General features: G+C 36.4%; 1 protein-coding gene across 6 annotated transcripts in view; it reads right to left on the bottom strand.

Moving 5' to 3' along the window:
• LOC149076637 (18S rRNA (guanine-N(7))-methyltransferase) overlaps positions 1-19,518 on the bottom strand; it is a 251,477-nt gene that overhangs the window by 247 nt on the left and 231,712 nt on the right. For all 6 annotated transcript variants that reach the window (XM_089244250.1, XM_089244252.1, XM_089244254.1 and 3 more), the window contains one exon: positions 818-907. In XM_089244250.1, the coding sequence (XP_089100376.1) occupies positions 818-907 (90 nt within the window). The remainder of the gene's footprint in view (positions 1-817; positions 908-19,518) is intronic.

Raw genomic sequence — 19,518 nt, 5'->3', positions numbered from 1 at the left:
TTCAAAACAATTTACAGAGGCAGATTTAACCAGTCAACTGTCCAATTAATTTCTCCTAGCGTTACCCGCAGTGCCCATTTTTTTTTTTGAAGTGCACGCTTTTTCCTTTTCTTGTAAGTTTGAAATATTAAAATATTTTTTTTACATCATGTTTTTCTGTAGCACAAATGTGTTCAGACATAATATGACACCCCAAAAGTGGGGAGGGGCGGTCATAATGTCCTCTGACTAAAAGAAATGCTGTTGATGGATTTATGTGGAACCATAGTAGTTGAACCTTCGCTAAAAGAAATGAGTAATAAAACAGATGCATCTTCGCAAGGGAGTTGGGAATCGAAACAAAGGCGATGGGGATGCAGCTTTGCAAAACATGACAAAGATAATAGTCTCAGACCTTGAAGTATAATTGTTAACTCCATCTAGTGATGAGATAATAAAGTAGAAGGATGGTTGTACAAAGATGGCAGCACATGTATGACGAATTATTTCGTCATCTATGTGAAAAAAGACAAAGTCTACGTGTCAGCAAATACCGTCGTAGGCAACACCATTAACATCAGCGACGGCAAATGCCGTCTTAACCACTTGACTGGTTAATGGTTAAATTATTGTGCGAAACAAGTTTACACTTTTTCCTAATTTAACCAGTCATCAGGCTACGACATCATATGCTGTTATGACAATTTTTGGTCTAGTTCTTTCAAGTTTGGAAACTAATTATTTCAATTATATTTTGTTGATTTAAACATATTAAGAGCACGAGATCTGTTTCAATATGTTTTTTCATAATAATAAGGGAAATAATCAGGAAACATACTTTCCCTGCCTCCTACGTCTCTCTTTCTTCTCCTGGATCCATTCTCTCATATTTTTCACTGACTTGCCTTTATTATACTTAGCTCTTTTCCTATGAAATTAACATTTGCAAAGTCTGTACAAGGCAAATAATGATAAAGAAAAAAAATAATATTTAAAAAAACAAAGACCTTTATTTTTAAAATGACTGCATTTCTACATAGAACTTGCAAATCTGAAAAGAAAAAAAATCATAGAATTCTCTATTCTCACAATTGTACACCCTCACTCTACATTGTGGTGGTAAAGTGATAGACTCACATTGCGAGGTCCTGGGTTTGAACCCCGCTGGCATCACAATGGTGGTTGAAATCGGTCCTAACTTGGGTGCACATTCATGCCCAATTGCGTCAGTGTTAGGTACCTATACCAGTGGCAGCCCGTGGTCAAATCCGGGGGGGGGGGGGATGACGACAAAATTCTAAAATACTAGTAAATAATCACAAATATAATTTTTTAAATTTGTTCATTCTAATGAATTAGATAATTTAGCCCAAATAAAAAAAATTAACTTTCAACCAGAAGTAAGCATTCAGTACACAGTATACACAATGTTTTATACAGGATGATTCGGTACCAGGTTTAAAAACTTATAGGAAGGGCAAGGTTCACTTCCCAAACAAGTTGGGATGCCATATCAGTGGCTGGCTGTGAGCAGATTCCTCTTTGAGAAGTCTTGCCACAGACCTCTACACCGATACAATTATTCAATAACTACGATTCAATCATAGTAATTCACTTCACTGATAGTTAGAAAAATTAAAGGCACATAACGAGCATTACACAGAAACACACTTCATGTTAGGTTCACAACACAGCTTTCAGCATGGCCCAGGTCTTCAGCCACCTGCTAAATTATCTCCATTGAGAAAAAGCAGCGTGGGGTCAGAAATGATTTCCTGATATGGAAGTGTACACGGGAAACATATAAGTGAATATGCATTTCAACAAATAATAAAGGTAAAAGGTGTTAAGAATCATCTATGAGCTGTAATATCCCTGGTGCATAAAATTCCGATTATTCCAAAGGTTCCAGGCGCCTCAGACTTTCCTGCAATGTATGCAGCTAGTTCATTAGCACCGATATACAAGTTGAATAACACCAGGATATAAGAAATGGTTTTATGACATGATATCGCTCACTGCTTGTTAATGCAAGATATACAGAAAACTGGATGTTGTGAAGATATTTATTATTTCAGATGTTGATTTTTTTTAAGGAAGGAAAAAAACTCATCTCTGCTTCTACCGGGAGTCGAAACCGGGTCCGACGAGTGCTCTGACCACTAAGCTACAGAAGAGATATTTACCTTCTCTGGAGCATATATGTATATGCCGAACCGTGCAATGACGATCAGCTAATAGCTCATGGATGACAAGCCACCAGATGGCTATAATATATATGACATGATGTCGCTCTCCACTTGTCAATGCAAGATATATAGAAAACTGGATGTTGTGAAGATATTTATTCCTTAAAAAATCAACATCTGAAATAATATCTTCACAACATTTATTAGCTGCAATAGAGAGGAAATAGTATTATGAAGAAAAGCTACCTATTCTAACAGTTGCTCTGTTAGTCTAAATTAAAAATTACTAGTATAAATCAAAGTGTACAGTACATTTTACTACAATAATTTAAGTAATAAGAGATAAAGATAAAAAATTGCTATTATTTTTTCTTTCGCAATCTAAGTTTTATGAATATTGTTATTTTGATTCATACTTAAATATAAATGTCATATTACTTAAAATTTATACAATTTTTATAACATTGCACATTAAAACTGACGGCTTAAGCCGTCACAATTTTTCGATAACTTGAGATGACGACTTGTTGGGGTTTACTGTATATGCTTTAGCGAAGGAAAATATCTCCTCTGCAGCTTAGTAGTCAGAGCACTCGTCCGGCAATTGAGGGACCTGAATTAGACTCTCGGTAGAGACAGAGATGAGTATTTCCTTCCTTAAAAAAATCAATATCTGAAATAAATCTTTACAACATCCATACGTTTTTTGTATATCTTGCATATATTTTTACCCCAGTTATAACATTTTTGCAGAGGGGAAAAAGAACATACACTCAACGTATCTATATATATATATATAAAATTGATTTTGTGTTTGTGTGTGTTCTCTATACAAATCTACAATTTCAGATTGATCGTCACCAAATTTTACATATATACCAAATGGGACCCAACTTGAACGATAGACTACTTTAAAATTTTGACAGCAGGGCAAATGGGCAAAAAAAAACTGTCGGGCAACAATGGTTTTTGGACCTCAACAACCACTTTCCAAATGTTTACTTTGGTTACTGTGGTTCTCTAGCAATGCGTTTCAGACCTGTATATGCCTTAACAATGATTTGTCACTTCTCTAATTCTCTTACCATATGTATAATAGTTTATGCCTTTATAATGGTTTGCCACATTTTCAATACTCCCAGTAATGAGACGTAGAATAAATGCCATAATCATTATCAGCATCACTACTTTGTGTGTCAGGCAATGGATGATCCCCATAGAGATCAATGTTAAAATTTCAGATTTTACTGTATAAGTGAGGAAATTTAATGGGGTTTTCCGCCACATCAATAATTTTAAAAATTTTATTCAATACTAGATTTTTGATATATTGAGTTTGCTTAGAGATATACAAAGCCCAGAAAATTAAGTATGAAGTAATTAGTCGGACCTACTCTTGAGTTGAATATCCATGCTTGACATTGATTTCAACTTTTTATTTATGAAAATTAAGCATGAAAATTAATGTCTCCGCATTGTGTCTTTTAACACATTCAACTGTATAAATCCATATAGTTTAGGATGTTTTAAAATTAATTATGGACCCATAAAGTACATTGAAGAAATTCCACAGCTTTAACTAAGCATTTTTGGAAGCTGAAACAGGCAGATGGATAACTTAAAGTTCAAAAGGGAGTATCAAAATACTTAGCACCATTGAAAAAGGGAAAGAAATATATTCATTTAATAAATAGGTTCATTTCTGCGTTTCTTTAAATCTAGATGTTTCATGAGTTGCGGTGGAAGTTGTCATATTGGTTAACTTAGACAGGGTTTGCATGTCCCTCAAAGAAAGAGTATCATGTGATCCAAAAGGCTTCATTGAAGAAAACCCGGGCAGCGCCGGGTATATATATGTTAAATAATTAACCCCGATCAATGAAAGCTTTCAACTACTTCTTGAAGCCATCAACAAGTGACGAAAGAAAGTGAGTAATGATACTTTTCTATGATTCCCTACAAATCTGAACTTTATTCACTAACAAAATGATCATCATCAAATAATGATAGAATTTTATGTGTAATATACTCATGTATTGATATTAATGACACAAATTCGTCTTTATGGTACCTGAAGAAAGGTCGTGGTGGGCTCTCTCGATGCAGACTTTTTTCTTGAGTGGGGGCCCCTGAAAGTATTATGTAAAATAAAATGTACATTTTTGTGAGGGCCCCATTCTCTCTGCCCTTGGGAAGTGCTCCGGTTGCCTCAGCTGGTCCTGGCCTAAAGGTTAAAATAGTGGGGCATAGTGTCACGCTTTTGAAGTTTTTTCCTCTCTCAAAATAATGTATCATGGGTCTGAAAAGAAGTCATGAATATTTCTCTTGAATTGCAGGAATAGTCACTTGTATACAGTGTATACAAAAAGAAATTTCCCTGACCAGGGCCATCTTAAGCGCATGATGGGGACCTCAGAGACGAGAAATTTTTCTGTGGCCCTACCTGGTAAATACTAGAAAATTTCAACCAGATCTAATTTTTTTGGAGCCCACTTCTCTCTTGAGGAGCCTCGTACATTAAGAACTCACAAAATGTACTAGCCAAAAGCGATCATTGCAGTAATGCATTTTAATTCCTAAACAATACAATATTCACCAACACTCTAAAATATAGATTCGTGTATGAAATGTTTCATCTCCAATATGAAAATATTTATATTAATGCCAAGCAAATTATATTACCTTTCTTTAGCTTTTACCTCTTGGCAGGAATGTACAGGGTGATCAGCAAATAAGTCCTTATTTCAAAATTAAATATCTCTACAACAAAGATCAATAGAATTATGCAGTGAAAACTGTAAGAATGTTGTACAGAAATTTCAAAAATTTAGTTTTTTTTTAAAGTTTTTAAAATTAAAAAAAAACTGGAGATTTTGGGGTTTTGAAAATCCTCATTTGTATAAAGAGAAACCACACATGGGCTGCGGTATGCGCCAGAGATATTATCGACCCCTTCTTCGTGCGAGAAATGATTACTACTGAACGTTACGTTACAGTTTTGGAACAATTTGTCAGCACACATGTCGCATACCGCAGCCCATGCAGTAACTTTAGGCGAATGCAGTGGTTTCTCTTCACACAAATGAGGATTTTCGGAACAGTTTTTTTTTTTTAAAATTTAAAAAAATTAAAAAAAAAACTAAATTTTCGAAATTTCTGTACAACATTCTTACAGTTTTGCTATTAAACGTACCATTCAAAGCATAATTCTATTGATCTTTGTTGTAGAGATATTTAATTTCGAAATAAGGGCTCATTCGCTGATCACCCTATATTTTTTACATGATATTTTGCTGCTGTGTGTAAACATGACATTTTCCTTCTATATTCAGTCGATCTCGCTTACAACATTCCCACTTATAATATTTTCCTGCTTAGTACTTGAACTAATTTTTATTAAGATTTCCTGTTTAAAGCATTTTCCACGCTTATATTTTTCATGGTAATTTTCTGAAGAAAAAAAAAACTTTATAAGCAGAATCCACAGTATTTGCACAAATGAAAACACATGCACAACAAAAAATATTTTCTGCGGTGCATTCTCATTATCCAAAATCATATAATTATCGGCTCATTTTATTCTATTTGTGCATCAGTATTTTTCATATAAATATCAGTTCATTGGTTTATTATTTACAGTTAAACCTCACTAAAATGATACTTGATATAAAAATAAATCCCTCTACATCGATATTTTGAAAGTCTTGTTTGGAAATTCCTATAGTATAATGCTAAACTGCTGCCACTCGATTAGAGATGAGAATATTAATATGAGAAATAACTTGAGAATAATTATTTTTGATAAGAATATTCCCCAGTAATTTATAAAAGTAGTCCAGAGAATATTCTCTAGGATATTATATATAATTATATTATAAATAACTGGAGAACATTCTCATTAAGAATAATAAGAATATTCTCAAGTTATTTACAATAGTAGCCCTTTCCAGAGTCCTTCGTGACAATATTCTCAAGAATTTTACATCTGTACTCTTAATACAACAGCAATCCCTCTACAATGATATTTTTTCTTGATTTGCAAAATATCATTTTGTCGAGATTTTAGTGAGTGATCATACCTTTCCTGCTGAAAACACCAATTCAAAAATTCATGAAATTACTTTTTGGAACCTCATTTATGTGCAGTTCATGCCAGCATTGGGCAAATGATTGAGTGAAATTTATAATATTTAAGTAATCTATCATTACATAACTCGTACCACGTGATTGCTGATTACATGCGTTTTGTTCGTATTATGCAGTACGATTCCACTGTACTTGAAATTACAACACACGAGTATAATTTACTTCATACTTTAGAGAAATTTTTTTTTCATGAAACCTATGTTTTTTTAATTTTTCAGATGAAACAAGTATTCGGGAGCAAAAGTTGGGTGAAAACACATATCTATGATAAAATGTGGCCACTGAAGATGAACTGACTCCATCACGGAAGAAAATCTCAATATTTATTTATTTACTATGTGTGTGTGTTATACGTACCATTATTTTTTTTAGCAATCTCAAATACTTCCATATAAATATGAATAAATTATGTTTGATAATTGATTTGTCGTTATTTCTTAAGTGAGGAAAATGTTAGCCTTTTTTTACATGGTTTGAATTTGTGCTTTAATTATGTTCAAGTTACAGTGTAAATTTTGAAAGTAACGAATTACTAGATTATTATGTAAATACAGTATATATTTTTAAAAAATCCAGATTTAACTACCAATCCTGCTAGTAAAAAGAGGAATGGAAAATGATTTTGTTGATGAATAATGACATTGAATCTACCAATATATGTAAATTTTTTTTAAATTTTTAGTCTTGGCTATTAATTTACCCTTTAGTTGAACATGATTCAAAGGCAATGCATTTTACATAATAAAAAAAAATTGTGCATACACTAATGCTTGTATTGACTGTCACATTTGAAACTTTGTTTAGAGATTTTTTATTTTTAAGAACCTCTTTCTCTCAGCTTCAAGGAAATCCTTTCAACTTATATCTAATAATATAATAAACTGTTTTCAACTGAATTTAAATTTTTTATGTAAGCTAATCATAAAACTAGTACATATGTTGGAACAGTTTTTTGTCGAAAAGAATGCTTGGGTTTAGTATTTTATACATTGGGAGGGGCACATCTTGTGTGTAGGAAGGATTGCATAAAAAATAGTATCTTAAGAAGTGCATGGAACTAGCATACAAGTTTCAACAAATATAATTACAAAAAAGTCAGTCTCAGATATTCACTTATTTGGCTAATAGGAAATAGCTATTAATGTTCAGTAATTTAATATTCAATGCCATCACAAGAATTACTATTAGCACTAAAAATTTTTTTTGGAAATCAAATTTTTACTGAATTTTGTACTTTTTAATTTTAATATGTGTATCTTAGTGTTTACAAAATTTGATTTCAGCTAAAAAACAATCGTAATTTAAAAAATATTCAGATAAGAATTATTTTTGAAAAATTTATTAGTATTTTTTAAAATATAAATTTTACACAATTGCGACCGTCCTTTTTTCCTTCATTTCATTCACGATTAATAAAATTTGTATGTGCTGATAAATACATTTTTTTTTCTCTTCAAAGCAATGAAAATCGCATAGGCTGATTATACGTGGGAAAATACAATACATGCGATATAAATTATTTGCTAACTACGGCGCCCAATCCCCCCCCCCCCAATGGAGCTAACTACTCGTCACATCATCTTCAATTATAAAGCAAAATATTCCTGAGGCTTTGCAAATTCCTGCGAAATAGTTATTCATTGCCAGTTTCCCATTCTGATTTAGATAAACAATGCGCTGCCATCATAAATACAACAGAATACTCGATGCACCGCAATACATACATGATACACCATGATAGGTACGATAAGTAATGCACCAGCAATACAGCAAATTAAGTAGTGATTAACTATATACGGTGTATCACAACACGCAAAGCACCGCTATCAGCAATAAAGCACAATACTCAATCCACCACTACATGCAGTGCACCACAATATAGCACAAAACACAATGTACCACCATCGGCAATGCAGCAATAAGCAATGCACCAACATCAGCAATACTGCAAAATAAGTAGTGTACCATGATAAGGAATGCACCACAATATGCGATGCATCGCAATAGGCAAAATACCATAATATGTACCACAATAAGTAATACACCGCAGTATGCAATGTATCGAATTGAACAAAATAATACACAATGCACCACAATAAGCAATAAACACTGCGTTGCAATATAGCACGTGATGCACTACAATACGCAATGCATTACAATCAGTAATGCACCACCATTTGCAGTGCACCACAATAAGCAATCCACCACAATACGCAAACGCGATGTATCGCATCAATCAAAGCTGAATGATACGGAATGCACCTCAATACGCAATAAGAACTGCATCACAATAAGCAATACAACACGTTATGCACTACAGTATGCAATGCATAACAGTACAAATCAACCACCAGCAAAATCAGAAATACAATGCATTCAGCGAAACATCGCAATAAGCAATTTACCACAATACGCAATACAGACTGCATCGGACTGCATTATAATAAGCAATACAGCATGTGATGCACTAAAATCAGCATTGTATTGGCAGTGCACCACAATAAGTAATACAGCACAATAGCAATACCCACTGCATTACAATAAGCAATACAGCACAATACGCAATGCATTACAGTAAGCAATACGGCATAATACACAATGTACCACAATACTGAATAAGCACTGCATTATAATAACCAATACAGCATGCAACGCACAACAATACACAATGCACCACAATCAGCGATGCACCATATTGCAGTGCACTACAATGAGGCCAACACAATAAGCAGTAGACACGACATTATAATAAGCAATACGGAACACGATGTACTACGTAATGCATACAATACGCAATGCAACACAATCAGCGGTGCACCACACAATATGTAATGCACCATAAAATGCACATACTGCATTGATGAATAACAATACGCAATGCACCACATTCACCATATTGCAGTGCACCACAATAAGCAGTAGGCACGATATTATAACAAGCAATACGGCACACGATGTAGCACAAAACGCAATACACCACAATACGCAATACGTACTGCATAATAATAAGCAATACAGTACGCGATGCACTACAACACGTAATGCATAACAATACGCAATACACACCATAATAAGCAACACAGCTCAATACGCAATAAAGTACTATACATCGCAATAAGCACCACAATACGCCATAACCACTGAAACACAATAAGCAAGCGATGCACTATAATCAGCGATGCACAACTATTTGCAGTACACCACAATAAGCAATACAGCCCAATATGCAATGCGCCACAGTAAGTAATGCAGCCCAATACGCGATGCACCACAATAAGCAATACGCAATGCTCCACAATAAGCAATGCAGCCCAATACGCAATGTGCCACAATACGCAATAGGCACTGCATTGCAATGAGAAATACAATACACGATACACTATAATGCATAATTAGAAATACACCACAATCCCCAAAGCAGAATGTGCCGAAATCTGCGCAGAACAATTACAGCTACTGCAGAACAATTTGGAAGAATTTTAAGAAAAAGTGCAAAAACACTATTATATGTATGGGGATTTTTACCGCAGAACATTTCCAGTCAGCCGAGGGCTCATCGCAGAACAGTGCTAAACAGTCTGCTTTGGGGACCACAATCAGCAATGCACCACAATAAGCAATGCAACACGCGATGCACCACAATACACATAACTATATGCAATACAGTACAATACGCGATGCTTCACATAAGCAAAGCACCATAATAAGCAATACAGCATGCGATGCATTACAATACGCAATGCACCAAAAATAGCAATGTATCACTATTAACAGTGCCTCGCAATACAGCATAAAACGTAATGCACCACATTACGCGATGTATCACAATAAACAAACCACCATAATATAGGCAGAAAGTACTGTATTACAGTAAGTACTATATCACGCGATGCGAGCAATAAGCAATACAGCGCAATGCTACACCATCAGCAATTCGGTGCAATAAGCAATGCACCATTTTAGGCAATACAGCACAATAAGTAGTGCAGCCTTATATTAAGGTGTACCACCATCGGCAATACAGCACAATAATTAGTGCACCACCATATTCAAAGCACTGCATCACTATATTTAGTGCACCACATTAAGCACAATACGCAAAACAACACAATGAGTAATTTACCCCCCATCGGCAATACAGCACAATAAGCATTGCGCCACAATATGCAGTGCACCCCAATAAGCAATGAACCACAATACACCATAAGCACTACATTAGAATAAGCAATATGGCACATGATTCACTAAAATATGCAATGCATAACAATGCGCAATTGGCCAATATTTACATTGCAGCACAACCTCATGCACTGCAATACTGCATAATATGCGATGCATCACACTAAACAAAGCACCATAATACGCAATGAGCCACAATAATCCATAAGCACTGCATTACAATAAGCAATACAGCACTCAGTGCACTACAACACGTAAAGCATCACAATCAGTAATGTAGTAATGTGTGTAATCAGTAATATTGTACACCACAAATGAGCAATGCAGCATAGTATGCGATGCATCGCAATAAGCAAAGCACTTTAAAAAGCACTATAGTACGCAATGCACCACAATACGCATTAAACGCGGCAATACAGCATGCGATGCACTACAATATGCGATGCACCGCAATCAGTAATGCACCATTATTTTTGCAGTGCCACAATAAGCAATGCGCGATGAGAAGCAAGTATTCATCCTCGACTCAAAATGAAACCTGTCAATTTCCCCATAAAGATCTGTCCAATGCCCCGCCCTGGGTACCCGGACCCTGTGCGTTGGTGATGTATACATACCTCTGGGTACATGCACAAAACTTGATCCCTACAGGTCAAGCGGTTCCGATGTGTTCAGGAGTGGAGTTGAATGAAAACTCGACCCAAATCGTAACAGACTTCCGTAACACAAAAACGCAACAGATTTCCGTCCCTCAAAAATACCACTAATTTCAATTGCTTAGAAACAGGCCCTTTTCGAGTTTGTAATTTTATATTATAGAGTAGATAATGATATATATAATTTATCTAATCTGAGAATATTAGCAATTCCGTAGCGAAATGAAAAACCATCATTATAAATATATTGGGAGTAGGAAAGAAAACCGTAGCTGGAATGAAGTGGAATTTCCATGAAAAAGGGGATGATAAAACCATATTTTGCTTATCGAAAAAAAAAAATTGTTGAAAAATGTAAACACAAGAATCCTACCATTGAGTTTTCTACTTCATTAGAAGATCAAAAACCCTTCATCCAATCAGCATTGGATCTACTCTCGTCAAGCTAATATACGCCAACTGAAGCGAGTTTCACTTGATACGCACACGAGACTCATTGGTGAATACTAGAGAGAGGTGACAGCTTCCATGGTGAGCGGACGTGTTTTTTGGTTGCTCCTGTCTTCGACAACGTTAGTATTATAACGTTCCGGATTCATCCATAGAGCTACGGACTTCGGTCATCATACGGAGTTGGGTGCGATCTGCTTCTACAGTGATCCTGGTTGGCTCTCAACATATCTGCATTGCGGAATAACGGTCATCTTCGATCCTGCTTGTGTCATCGCACTCAAATTTGTGAAATCTGTGATTCTCCCCCCCCCCCCCAGTGAAATGTCTGCCCTATTTTGTTTTTTTTTTAGCCCCTAGTGATTTTTTCTATGGATTGTTCCTGTTTTATTTCTCAAGGTAAGTGGTTTTAATACATGCGAAATATGGGTAAAATATGTCCATTTGCAAGCTCTGAGTTGGATAAGGTCAAGAAATTGTGTTTTTTGGCTTCTGAGGTCAGTGATAATGATGAATGTATGTTTGAGTTTCAAGAAATGTTGCTGTCTTTTGTGAAAAATCAAAAGAGGTTAAGTGACGATCTTTATCACAAAGGTGAGAACTGTAATCTTGCGAGAGAATTTGATATAATTGTTATTTCAGATTATGTGTGCTGGGAAACTGCTGATAAGGCAAATAAGGAGAAATTTTTTGATAATTTCGTAGGTAATGCTATTACTTTTTTCGATTCTCTGAATCTTGAGTCATGTAAACACAAGCAGTCTGCATCGTTCAAAAAAAGTTTTGGGACTGCATTGACTTCTACCCCCATATTCGATTCGAGGGTTAGTGTTTCTTGTAAGAAAAAAAGAAAAAAAGACAGTGACAAAGGGGAAAAAAAAGAGTCCTCTTAAAGGGGAACCACTCACAGACACTACTAAAGGGTTAAATAGTACCAAAAAGAGAAGTTCAGGGAAAATTAAGAGACAGAAAGAGTGCAAGGAAACAACTACTCACAGTGACGCTGGAAATGAGGCGCCCGAGCTCTTAAAAGAGTCAAATTCAGTTAGCAGTGGAAATACTAGCTCCACTTCAAACTCTTCAACCTCTAATGGTTCAAATGGATCTACTGATAGTAACACAACGCAAAGTGACACTGATTTAAAAGAATCTGACCACGAAACGTCGGAGAAAGATGGGCACAGGGAAAACAGTGTGGGAAATAGATCAATAAACCATATGGGTACACAGGGTATTGATGTAATTACATCCACTGATTTATTGGTAAACAATGATGCCAGTACTTCGGGAGAAAAATTTTGTGAGACGCCTACAGTGAACACACAAAGAGTTATACATAATAATTCTAAAATTATTCATGAAATTAGTGAAACGGATGAAGAGGACAGGAATGCTCACAGTGACAATAACGATGATTTTGTTACAGTTAATCGAGCAAAAAAGAAAAAAACTAGTACTCAAATGAATACTAACAACAATGAAAATGTTGTTAATAAGAACGGTGGCAAAAATTTACTGTCGGGTCCAAAGGGAATACCCCCCATCATACTAACTGATTGGGGCAACAAATGGTTGCAAGATTTTGCAGAAATAAAAAAAAAAAGTGATATATTGCCTCAATTCAAGACAACAGCTAACACGCTGGTATTCCAAGTATATTCTGAAAGTGATTATCGTACTGTAATAAAATTGTTTGACAATAAGAAATACAAATACTATACATACCAAATGCAGAGCGAGCGTACGATAAAATTTGTAATTAGGGGTCTCCCCGCTAATGTTGACACCACAGAAATTAAAATGGATCTGGAAAAGAAGCAATTTCACCCTATTAAAGTGTCCAATATGAAAAATCTTAGAACTGGTAGAGCTCTACCCTTGTTTTTGATTGAAATACCGATTTCTGATAAAAATCTTGCTAACATAACACAAATTGCAGATGTAAATATTGAAATTGAGAGGTACCGAGGTGCTCAGGGTCCCATTCAATGTAGGGCGTGTCAAATGTACGGACACAGCTCTTATGGATGCAAAAACGCCCCGGCGTGTGCTTTTTGTGGACAACATTGTGCTTTTGTGGTAAACATGAGACAAAAAATTGTAAGGACAAGGGTAACCCAAGGAAAATTAAGTGCTTTCACTGTGGTGGCCCTCATATGGCCACATATTCTGGCTGTCCAGAACGACCAAGTGCAAATCAGAATAGAGCTAGAATTTTCTTACCATTGTTACCACCTGATGTAAAAGAGCAACATGAATCTGAGATACTATCTACAGTGACTAATGAAAATTCACACAAACATGACCACAATATTGTACAAGCTGAAAACTTACAAGAGACTATAATAATAAGCTCATCAGAAAAACCAAAAACTTGGAATATTGTCAATATTAATGAAAAAACTGATGTCATTCAGATTTCTAGGGATATAGAGAAACAAAAAATTCTACACAACACCATATATAAAGGTGTACACCCGCTTGCCATAAAAAACAAGAATCTGGAAGTAACTCCACTTGAACTGACACTACAGCTCACTGAATTAAACGCAAAAAAAACATTTTCTAAGGTGCTTCACCAGTTATTGATAACATCTGAACGAAAAAATATTTCTTCTATATCGGAAGCTTCAACAACCAGTTTCTCTGAGGAAATGCTGAATACTGGCGACTTAAATACATTTGGTGAAGTTGGAAATCGAGGGCTTACAGAACTTACACATTCTACACAAAAACCTACAAATTCAGTACACACAGAGTCACATATACAGGACACAACGACTGTGAATCAGTTTGGCCGAGACAGAATCATAAATTCAAATGAATTCAAGCAACTTAATGTCGTCCTTAGCAATTTTCTTGGTGCTGCTGGTTTCTCGCACGTAAAAATAAATTTATTGATACAAGCTTTGATTAACATTTTACTTCTACCTAACAATTAGTACGCTAAGAGAATCTGCACCTAGACCATTGAGCATAATGGCTTGGAATGCCAATGGCATAAAAGATAAAATTCCAGAACTTAAAGAGGAATTATTCACTAATCAAATAGATATCTTACTTTTATCTGAAACATTCCTCTTACCAAGCCAACGTATCAAATTAAATGGTTTTAAAATAATAAGAAATGATCGAATTCATAACAGAGGAGGAGGTACTGCTATTGCAGTAAGAAATAGCATACCCTTCCAAGAAATAAATCTCCTGTTGTCTTCCCAAATGGAAGCAACAGCGGTTACAATTCATGTCAATGGTATTAATATGATATTCTGTGCAATGTATAAACCTCCCAGGAACTCTATTGATTCTGTTTTACTTGATTTCTTGTTTGATACAAATATGCCTATTATGATTGCTGGTGACTGGAACTGTAAGAACAGATTGTTTCATAGTCGTGGTAGCAATAGATGTGGTAGAATATTACGCCTTTATTGTTTCAGAAAGTTTTTATGTATTCACTCCCCCAAGGTGCCAACCCATATTCCACCTCAAAATAGATATAGGCCGGATATTATAGATTTTGGTCTGTCGAAAAACATTCTCTATGAGGTGGAAACACATACTAAAGTTATCTTAAGTTCTCCACATAACCCTGTATTTTTTCGGATCAATTTCTTGTGCCCACGTAATAAACGTATTTTTAAACAAATTAACTGGGCAGGATACAGGAACGTGCTTGAAAATGAATCACCCATTACCTTGGTAGATCCAGGTGCTAGGGAATTAGATGATGCAGTAATTCAGGTAACTCAGACAATAAAAAACGCACTGCATGAAAATACAACAGAAATAACCCAACCAGATAACCAATATGGTCTTCCAAGGGACATATTACAAAAAATCAGACACAAAAATAGAGTTTGTGGTCTGTGGCAAAAATATAGAAGATCAGACAAAATAGCACTTAATAGACTCACAAGAGAAATAAAAACGGAAGTCACTCACTTTATTAACAATAGATTTACTGATTTTATTGAAAATGCAAGCGCAGAAAATAATAACATATGGCGTGCTTGGAAATTATGTAAAAAAAAAGGCATTTCCAATGTCAACAAAATTCAAGGGGAAAACGGAATTGTTTTCTCTGAGGAGCAAATTGCAGAGACTTTTGCAACAGCATTTGAGAGACAATTCTCCCCAAATCACGTGCAGGACATCGAAACTCAAGTTCAAATGCGACATAGAATAGCAGAGTATATTCAACATCATAGACTCTACGGTTCTCAACACTTCGAACCAACTGACAACATAGAGGTATCAGACACTTTATCGAAGTTAAACGTCAAAAAAGCTTCAGGTGTTGATCATGTCTCCAACTCTGCACTAAAGAATCTTCCCACAACAGTTATTGTTTCACTCACTAACATTTTCAATGCATTACTTTTTGCTAATTATTTTCCAACTTCTTGGAAACACTCGGTTGTAAAAACCATTCACAAAACAGGCACAGACCCATTGATACCAAATTCTTACAGACCAATCAGCCTCTTATCAAACATCAGCAAGGTATTTGAGCGAATTGTTCTAATGCGCTTCGAAAAAATTAGCACCGAGCTCAATCTGGTAAGACCTGAACAACACGGATTCAGAAAAAATCACTCTTGCGTTACTCAGCTAATGAGAGTAACTGAATATATTACGAGTCATTTTAACAACAGAGACTACGTTGCAGCAGTCTTTTTAGACATTTGCAAAGCATTTGACAAGTGCGATCACCCAACGCTACTTGTCAAACTTATCGACTGCAACTTACCACCTTATATAATAATCTTTTTCTATAACTATCTTGTTGGGAGAACATTTGAGGTCAGAATCGGAGAAAAAGATTCGTCAAAAAAAATAGTACGTGCATCGGTTCCACAGGGAAGTGTGTTGGGCCCACAGCTCTTTTCAATTTACATTAATGATATCTCGGCACCTTCCAATGGAATAATAGCCCTATTTGCTGATGATGCTGTGGTATTGTGTGGCAATAGAAGTGCAACACAAGCGGTCAATAACTTACAAGAAACAATCGATGACATCACGGACTGGTGCATCGACTCAGACATAGTTTTAAATCAAGAAAAATGTAAGTTTGCTTGGTTCACACACTGCCGAAACACTCCCCAGAATAGAAGAATTCACATTAACAACACAACACTCTGTCCAGTCTCGAAGGTTAAATATCTCGGCTGCATTCTAGACAAAACCTTATCATTCACACACCAAATTAGAAACGCACGCAACAAGACTAACAATATCATGGGTGCACTCAATAAAATTACCTTCCCACAAGCAAAGCTAACCATGAAAAATAAAGTCTTACTCTTCAAGTCAATTCTTCGGCCAATGCTAACTTACGCCTCACCAGCATGGGCACATGCCAACAAAAATAATATAAAAATCCTTCAACGTGGACAAAATAGAATCTTCAGAAGATTTGTAAGAGCTCCATGGTTTGTTAAAAACGAAAATATACAAAAAGACCTTGGTATTCCTCATATTTTTTCATATATCAAAGAACTCAATAAAACACAATTTGACAACATGGCTGATTCGGAGTACCAGCATATACGTGACATTGTTGACTACCATCGTGCCCCAACTCCACGTATCTCGGCAAGGAGGAAGGCCTATCGTAGGCCTCAACAAATCTTTCATCTCCAATGGGAGAATGAGAGATAACAAAAATACTATGTACATAATACTGACAAATTGGCATCTATTTATTTTATAATATTTATCTTTCTCCTTTGTGTTTATCACCCTTTGATATTTGCATATGATTGTTATGATTGTGGCACCTATTTAACCGCATTTAAATCAAAATCAAAAAAAAAAAAAAAATTTCCATACTGGCGAACTGAGCTGGTTTGAGGTGTATTTGTGCGACCTGCTTTCTTTCTGTGATCTGGTTTTTGAGGGTTTTTTATGAAAATTATTTGCACAATATGTCAATGGACTGCTTGAATGTAGAATGATGTTTAATGGAGCTTGTCATATAAAAATTGCATTCGCATGTACTTGACCACTGCCCATTGCCATGTATGCTAGATTTCTTTCTCCATAGATGTAAGAGTTATGACGGCATTTTACACGACCAAATCCCTGGGCTTAATTTTGTTTTTTAGCAGTGACCGACCAGGACCATTCCTCCCAATATTTGTCATGTTTGTTTCTCTTCTTTCTTCCACTTTACATACACACGCACAACTACACTACAATTTCTTTCGTTCTTCATAGGCCCTTCACGGCCCGTTTGTAATCCCACAGTCAGCACACACGGAGCTGGGAATGGGGGAAAAAACTCTAATTCTGGTCTGGCTGGTCTCATTGGTGAATACTAAATTCGTTCTAAAACTGAAACAGGTTTCAAATGATCCGCGTTTCAAGACCGTGAGTGGTGAATATGGCCGTAAGAGTGGCACTCCGTGACAGGGGCAGATTTTTGCCAGAATGTTCTCGACCATTAGATCTTTCCTCCCCTTTTCCTCATGGCTTTGTTAAATTGATGGGTCGTCAATAAATCATACTACCGATATTTTTTGTAACACTGTCCCCTTCAAAATTGTTCGTCTCGACAGTTCAGTCTTCAAGTCGGCGGCTTCAATTTTGCCATTCAACTAGGGAGCCAGTGTGTTGGTGAGGTGGACCACCTTGCATTTTGATGAAGTCTTATTGAATCCGAATAACCACATCGTTCAGTTTCCTCATGACTCCATAGGGTCCTTCCCAAGATGTCTGGAGTTTTTCGGATGATTTCCGGTGCTTAGGGTTCCAGAGCCAGACGAGGTCTCCTTCCTCGAAGTCATAAGACGTCGCCCTCGCATCTCAGCCATTTATCTTCTTGGAGCCGATGTTGATCCAGTCTTTGGCAATTCAACAATCTCGTCCCATAAGCGCCTGCAATGGCGAGAATTCAGCATTCTCGTGGGCAGTTCTCGGTAATGGTCCCTAGCAATCCCCTCGAACGGTGCTCCAACATTGTTGTGTTGAATATGGGCCTGGGTGCACTTCGGAGGATCTTTGCAAGCAGTGCAGGCATCGCAATTCTTACACCAATCTTCTATATCACTCTTGAATTTGTCCCAACAGAATCGTTCACAGACCTTCTGGATAATCCTAATTATGCCCAAATGTTCACTGGTCAGTCTTCAGTGCAATTCTTTTAAAACTTTTTTCACACAACTCTTTGCCAGGATGATTTGCCACTGGAACGTCTTTCCATCCTCCGACTCCATTTGCAATACAGCATGTCATCTTTCATCTCCAGGGAGTCCCATAGTGCCCAGTACCTTTTGGTCGTCAGAGGCGACATCTTGCCAAGTTGGTTTATTCCCAGTGGATTCCTTCAAGTCCATTATCGGTCATATGATGGGATCTTCTAGCTGGGCCTTGCAGTTGTTCTTGAGATGTCATATGTCTCACTGCCAGGTTCGCTGGCCCATACAGTTCCGGTCCTCTTGTCAGGGCATGGGCATTTCAATGTGTTTTTCTTTCTAAGGCTGGATCTTCCTCTTCATGCCATTGGGGGATGAACTCTTTTACCGCTTCCAGAATGGCCATCACTTTCTGTGGAGGAAATTTGTCGTGACCACATCCAAGTAGGGCGATGTTTTCCCTCAGTGTGTGCAGCTGGTCATTTCTGATGTCCAAGGAAAATCTGTTTCCTCAGGAAGTCCAGTCCGATGATACACGGGTCTTTTATGTCAGCCACGAAGACGGTTTGTCAGTAGACGACCGTGGCGAACTACACTGAGACATCCAATTTTCCGCATCTGTCATTTTCTCTCCCATGACATGCTGCCTCTCGCAGCATCAACGATGTGAGAAGAACAGAGAAGTTGCTGCTGGAATTTTTGAGCCAGGTCTGTCCTGAAGATGCTCACGTTGGCTCTGGTGGTGTTGATTACTATTCTACATGGGAGTCCATCTAC

The sequence above is a fragment of the Pholcus phalangioides genome, unplaced genomic scaffold, assembly GCF_987345545.1.
Source record: "Pholcus phalangioides strain wild (caught in Gottingen) unplaced genomic scaffold, Ppha-v1.0 ptg000015l_1, whole genome shotgun sequence".
Classification (NCBI taxonomy): domain Eukaryota; kingdom Metazoa; phylum Arthropoda; class Arachnida; order Araneae; family Pholcidae; genus Pholcus; species Pholcus phalangioides.
Note: the sequence above shows the minus strand (reverse complement) of the source record. Positions and strands in the feature narration are given on the sequence as shown.